The sequence below is a fragment of the Limanda limanda genome, chromosome 4 (assembly GCF_963576545.1).
Source record: "Limanda limanda chromosome 4, fLimLim1.1, whole genome shotgun sequence".
NCBI classification, from domain to species: domain Eukaryota; kingdom Metazoa; phylum Chordata; class Actinopteri; order Pleuronectiformes; family Pleuronectidae; genus Limanda; species Limanda limanda.
The window spans coordinates 31,046,830-31,054,060 of NC_083639.1; the positions used below are offsets into that span (position 1 = coordinate 31,046,830).

Here is a 7,231-nt window from a genome sequence, read left to right on the forward strand (position 1 = left end):
CCAGGCAGTTTGGGAAATTGGTCACACCCACATGATAGGAAAGTCGTCCTGTCCAGTATCTGGACCAGTATCTGCACAGACCATCTTAGGATGGAGAGATGCTCCTGACAAAGCATATCCATCTTTGTAACTTTTGTGATTGATGTTATTAGGACTTTAATTGATGTTATGAGGTATTAGATACAAACATCTACTTTTGTGAATCTTTTTTATGGTTATAGCTACAAATGCCTCCGTGTGAGTCCTTTTTATTGTGAGTCGGGCTTCAGGCTGTGATATTTGATTCATTGTAATTGTATAAACATGTTTGTGAGATGTTTGTTAATTCAAAACATATTTGTGGTCAAAAAAATGCAGGAAGTTTATAATTTTTAAATAAACACACAACTGGCCTCTTAGAAATTTAAGAAATTTTACCTTCAAACATTTTTTACGTTCTGCAAACTCAGAATAAAAGCATGTGATCAAAATGTGTCCAGGTGAAAAGAACAGAAAGATGTTGTGTACTAGTCAAAGTTGAACTCGTTTCTCTCCAAATAGTTAAATCAAATAAAATGCACAAAATCCAAAACTATAACAGTAATTTAATTTTGTCCTGTTCAATTTCGTCCAATATTATTTTACACTTTATATAATCACAGATAATAACTTTTCAGGATCGTGTAATTGTACTTTTTTGTTTTTGTTGTTCTGATCATGGTTGATGCACTTATTGTGAGTCGCTTTGGATTAAAGCTTCAGCTCAATGACATGTAATGTGTTGACTCAAAGTAATTAGTGTAATACTGCCCTCTAGTGAAGAACTGAAGGAACAACACACTAAACAGCTAATTATCAGTTTCTATCCACTCTCTTCCTCAAAGGAGCAAAATAATGTAATGAAAATAGTAATTTTCATATAAAGTTCATTTATTTGAGGTGCTGAAGAATAAAAAAACATGAATGAAATCAAAGCAGAATATGATTCAGGTCAAAGGTCAACTGTTGATAAGAACTGGAACATTCCCTCAGTGGGTTTTATGAAACTTTGAATGTTTATTCCTTCATGAACCACAAGCAGAGAGATTGAGGGAACAGAGAGAAACATCCTGTGTAACACCTGGCTGGATATTAAATGGCTGTGATGAAGTGTAAAGATACTGTGAAGGATGATGCGTTGTTTGCTTTGGTTTTAAAAATGTAAAACCAATTGTCACAGACATTCTGTCTTTTCATGTTCTCGCTTCAACCTGAAGGACCGAGGACCTGTTCACCTCATTGTAGCCGAGCACAGGAAATAAACACAAATAGGAAACAGTCAAATTTACAGAAGTAAAAGCCTCAGGGATAAAAACTGAAAATATAATTTAAGTTAAAAAAAAAATTCATCAATTACCACAACAACAACTGGAGGTAAAATAAGGTGAAATCAAAATGTTTAACTGCCCTAAAGATCTAAATGAGTTGTTTCTGTTCTTCCATGTTGCAGAGAGTTCAGCTACAGTCCACATTTAGAAACATAAATAAACACAAAGGTTTTATTTATCACTTTAGTCTTCAGGATATTTTATATTGAGAAGCTTGTCAATTTTCCTTCATATCAATAAAGTCTTATCTTAACGAATAATAAACCTTTTGCTCGTAACCTTTTTGTATAATTTTTCTATAATTAACGATAGTCTGATTTTACTTGTAAATGTAGAGCTATAACAAAGTGCAGAAATAGATCATGACTCAGCAGAGCTCGAGTCTCCACCCGACCCAACAGGCCCCTGAGGAAACCAGTTAAATCCACCAGATCCTGATGATTTGGGATCTGCACTCAATCACACACACTCATAAATATCAGTCCTGTAAACATCTGATGGTTTTCATCAAGATCCGTGAATTATTCTCTGAGGAAACAACGGAAATATAGAAAAAGGTCGGAGCTCATTATGGAACAGGGGGTGAAAACATAACCTCCTCCGTGGAGGCTCATATTCCGGCCTAAAATTAAAGTTTCAGCTTCTGCATTGAAGATAAACTATGCAAAGGCTCCTTTAAAATATTGAACTGTTTCTTTCTGCGCTGAAGTTGTGGAACAGTTTGTTTCAACATTCACAAACAGTCGGGACTTCGTGAGCCGGTGATTCCACAGAACAGTTTTATACGTGCGAGTGGACGAGGCTGGTGGATGTAAATATACACAGAGTATTTATACCGATCATAAAGGGCGAACACGTAGACTGTCAGTGTCTTGTACTTTCTGATGTAAAACTGTTTTTAAACATAGACGACAGCAAAACGTACAAGTTCCTTTTCTCTAATTCTTATGATTATTTCAGGGCAGCTGAGGAAGGTTTATTACTTTGTGTGTTTTGCATCAATGACAAATCCAGATAGTTACTACGATAGAATCCCTTTGTACGATGATGCTCATGAGTATTTCTTGTATATAAAAGTCTTTATGTGTTAGCATGGTACTGAACTGTGAACGTGTGCGATGGTAGATGTAAATACTGTTTTCTTTCCTCCTCACTAACCAAACTGATGTGTTGTGGACTCATGATTGACGAACATTAAACTGTTTTATTGACTCGGTGAAGACTCTCTGTTGTCTTCATTTCACATGTTCAACCACACATCAGTCGAGAGAGAGAGCGAGAGCGAGAGAGAGAGAGGTTTCATCTACATACATTTTTTGACCACCAAAATCTGATTAACGGTCTCATGTGCTGTGTTGCTCAAGGACACATCAGCACTCAGCAGGAATGAGGAAGACTGGGATCGAACCACCAACCTTCTGGTTAGAGGACGACCCACTGCACAGCCACAACCGTCCTCTTTGAGTTACACTGAACGTTTGCACCATATTTTCAGATATATCGTGTTCACAAGAATGGGAAACAGATTCAAGACTCACTCAGTTTCTTTTATTTCCACAGACGTCACAGTGATATACTTCTTTGGTCACATGACGTCGCAGGCACAATGGAATAAGAATCACTTTAGCTGCAATACAGAAACATCTCACAGATTCTCAAAATGTCTCATACAGTATAAAATATTCTTTAAAAAATAAGTAATGAAAAAAAACCAAGAGAAAATACTGTCTTAATACTCTTTGTGTTCTTCCAGTAAAAGTCACTTGGCAGCTGAATCAGTAACATGAGGTCACAGGGAAAAGACCTTCAAGCACCAAACTCCTCTTTGAGTTTAAGGGAAAGTTTGCACCAAATCTTAAGACTTTCCCTCAAATTGATCTTAAGATATCGAGTTCATCCTGAAGTAAAATGGATATTTGTACAAAATTTTAGGAAATTGCATCAAGGCACTAACTTAGCATTTTATTTAGCGAACGGTTTTATCCAAAACGACTTACAATAAGTTCATAAACCATGATGGTACAATCCAAGAGCAAAGCCAAACTGCAAAGTATTATTAGTAAGTGCCATTTCAGTGCTACTAAATTGTTAGTTTAAACTTTCATTCAAGGTATTGTTGGATTTAAAAACACTTGTTACATTCAGAAATATTTGAAAGGCTCCGTTTATCGCAGGAGTCACATTTCCCAGATTGACGTACAGATTTAAACACGGTCCCATGAAAATGTAAACATACGTTTACGAGATGGCTTGTGCATTGAGCTCGTGTGCTGAGAATCTAACCATCAACCTCCTTATGGAAATCCTCTCAGCTGCCCATGATTTCATCAGGCAGACATAATAATGTAGAACACTTGGTGTTAAAAAGATCTCAATTCTCATCAGTGACCAAAGACTGTAACAGATTAAAAAGGAAGTTGAATATGTACCAAACTAAAGCTTTAAATTGACTGACCACTTGTAGATCACTGGCACATTCGTGTCTTCCACTGATGTTTCAGAGTTCTAAGGTAGACTTTGATAGCTTAAATATTATATTCTAACATATTTACAAAAATATATACAAATTAATCCCTTATCACTTCTTTTCCTTCAATTTCCTAAAAAATCTAAAGCCTGATATTTTCCTTTTCTTCAGAGCTACAGCATCACGATCTGAAAACAGCCTCTAGAAAAGGTCCCTGACATTCTCCCGTTAGCTGCACTGTGACGAGAGAGACAGACACCTGACCTTTCCCAACAACATCCACACGAGTGCAAGTTCAATCCAGACTGAGATGGTGAAAATCATCACTGGATATGTTGGGATTAACAGATTTTACCATAAGCGAGGTTTCATAATGTCAAGGTTTCATAACTGCAATAATTAGGGAAACTACGATATCCAACTACGGTGTCCTGCCTCTCGAAAGTCACTTTGTGTGTGAGCCACTGAAACGTTAGTGGAGAAGAGGAAACTGACGTAACAGACTTATTTCCACCGACTCTGCCCATCGTGGGAATCGTGAAACCGTGATTTCCTCTGACAGTAATCGTGGCACAAACATCTCATATCATGACTTCTCTAGTCATCAGTCATTCCCTTGCTTTTCAAATACAATTTGATTGACACAGATACAATAGAGGTTTCCAATTTTGTGAAAAATACTCATGACATCAACCATTATTGCAGAATTTCCCTAAAGTGTCGTCTATTTAGATCAGGATCCGTTGCTCAGCTGATGACCTGTAGGAAAGAAAACAGATCCATGTCTCACATCAACCTCTGTTTTGTACAGAAATGATTCTGAACAGACAGATTCTATTTTCTCGATCATCTTTCACAGACAACTCGCTGCTGAACAATAACACAACTTGTGAAATCACTGCGTCACATTCAACGAGGTTCATCTCAAACGGGCCCTGAGCAGACGGAGACAGGTTGTTACAGTGAAACTAATCTTTATTCAAAACTCTAATCTCATTGGTTCTATTGGTTTTATTTGTTTTCTAAGAATGTTTTTTTTAACATGCACTTAAAAAACGAATCTGTTATATTAATGCTGTGTCCAGTAAAATAATAAAAATAAAAAAAGCGGAAAAGAAAACTAGTTGTATTAGAAAGAGCAAACAAGTACAAAACACTGGAACTACTGTACCGTTCAGTTGTTTCATTTCTATTGATGATCCTTTCGTCTTTGCATCTGAAAGAAGAAGCAAATTTCTATTGTTAAGTTTAAACAGAACAATCAAGTTTACACAAAACATCAGGTAACACTTACATGACACTACAACTCCTCTGAAACACAAGTTTACAATTCAACATTCAACACTATGATTTCGGCTTTTTGACAAAACAGAAATAAATATTTAGACAAGTAAGATCCAAACTAGATTTCCATTCATGTGTGTGGGGTTTGTCTATAATTCAGTTATATTATTACTATATTTAATTGCAGTTTCAGTCATGTTCAGTTTAATTCTGAGGCCCAATTTTATTCTCATTATATATGCTTCCACTAGGAAACATTATCAGGACACACTCGGTAAATTTTCACTGTTATGCGGAAGACACCCAGTTATATTTGTCAATAAAACCTGATCAAAGTAATCAATTAACTAAACTTCGAGCATGTCTCAAGGACATAAAAACCTGGATGACCCGCAATTTTCTCTTATTAAACTCAGATAAAACAGAGGTTATAATACTCGGCCCTAAACACTTTAGAGATACATTATCTAATGATATAGCTGCGCTAGATGACATTGCCCTTGCTTCCAATGACACAGTCAGGAACTTGGGAGTGATCTTCGATCCTGATTTGTCCTTTAATAGTCACTTAAAAGTAATTTCTAGGACCGCGTTTTTCCACTTGCGTAATATCTCAAAAATCAGACATGTCCTTTCGCAAAAAGATGCAGAAAAACTAGTCCACGCCTTTGTTACATCGAGACTGGACTACTGTAATTCACTATTATCAGGCTCCAGCAGCAAGTCGTTAAAGACTCTGCAGCTGGTCCAAAATGCCGCAGCACGTGTCCTGACGAGAACTAAGAAAAGAGAGCACATTTCTCCAGTATTAGCATCGCTACACTGGCTTCCTGTTAAATCTAGAATAGAATTTAAAATTCTCCTCCTCACCTTCAAGGCCCTTAATGATATGGCACCTCTTTACCTTAAAGAGATGTTAGTTCCATATCAACCTACTAGAGCACTCCGATCCCAGAACTCAGGTTTACTTGTTGTCCCTAAAGTCTCTAAAAGTAGAGTAGGAGCCAGAGCTTTTAGCCATCAAGCCCCACTGCTGTGGAATAATCTCTCACTTTCAGTTAGGGAGGCAGACACGCTCTGTTCGTTTAAAAGTAGACTCAAAACCTTCCTTTTTTATAAAGCTTATAGTTAGAGCTAATTTGTGCGATGTTCCAAATTTGATTAAATGGCAAAAACCCCTGATGATGCTAAGACGCACAGGGAATTTATGACACAAGACACACGGAGCTTCTCTTTCCTGCTTCTCCTTCCTTTTCTCCATATTTATCACATCAAGATAATTCTTATCTGATCAGTACATGTTACTAACTTGACCCCTTTTCCCGGAGTTTCTGTGCCTTAGCGCCCGCGGATGCAGGGCCACAGCTGTGGCCGCACCATGGATTATGATTGTGGATCGCGTGTCGGAGGTCGCAATGGTGGATCCAGTTCGGTGGATTCTGTATCGTGCCAGCTGATCGTCGTTGTAATGGAGGATCCTTTGTCGCGTTGGCATCGGATGATGAGGGACCACGACCGAGGCGGCAGCTGATAATGGATTCTAACTGGCGGCGGTGGACAATGACTGTGGATTACAGTGGATCTCATCCTGATGCTGGATCGTGGTCTTGCTGCTGGCCAGAGACTGTGATTGCAGCGGGACTGCCTGACACATAGTATTGAAAAATGTTTAGCCTAATGGATGCTGCTAAAAATCCTGATGATGTTTTCTTACACCTGACATCTATTGCACTTCTGTCCGTCCTGAGAGAGGGATCCTCACATGTGTCTCTCTGAGGTTTCTACATATTTTTACCTGTGAAAAGGGTTTTTAGTAGTTTTTCCTTACTCTTGTTGAGGGTTAAGGACAGAGGATGTCACACAATGTTAAAGCCCCATGAGACGAATTGTTATTTGTGAATGTGGGCTATACAAATAAAACTTGATTGATTGATTGATTGAATTCTGACTTGTCATAATTGATGACTACAAAATAGTTTCACTTAATTAAAGGGATCTTGAATTGAGGCAAATGAAATATATCTTGAACTTGAATGACAAGTTATATTTGTAAAACCTATAGAAAGAGCAATTTACAAGAAGATGAGTGTTGATCATTAAATAATCTAAATAATACTCGACAGATTAATCGATA

General features: G+C 37.5%; 1 protein-coding gene across 2 annotated transcripts in view; it reads right to left on the reverse strand.

Moving 5' to 3' along the window:
• Positions 1-2,872: 2,872 nt before the first annotated feature.
• The window catches only part of LOC132999739 (butyrophilin subfamily 2 member A2-like), a 12,787-nt gene continuing 8,428 nt past the window's right edge, over positions 2,873-7,231 (reverse strand). The window contains exons 12-13 of one of the 2 annotated variants that reach the window (XM_061069488.1): positions 4,985-5,029; positions 2,873-4,572 (exon numbers count right to left, since the gene is read on the reverse strand). In XM_061069488.1, the coding sequence (XP_060925471.1) occupies positions 4,547-4,572; positions 4,985-5,029 (71 nt within the window). In that variant the 3' untranslated portion in view covers positions 2,873-4,546. The remainder of the gene's footprint in view (positions 4,573-4,984; positions 5,030-7,231) is intronic. The other variant, XM_061069489.1, reaches the window with a different exon arrangement.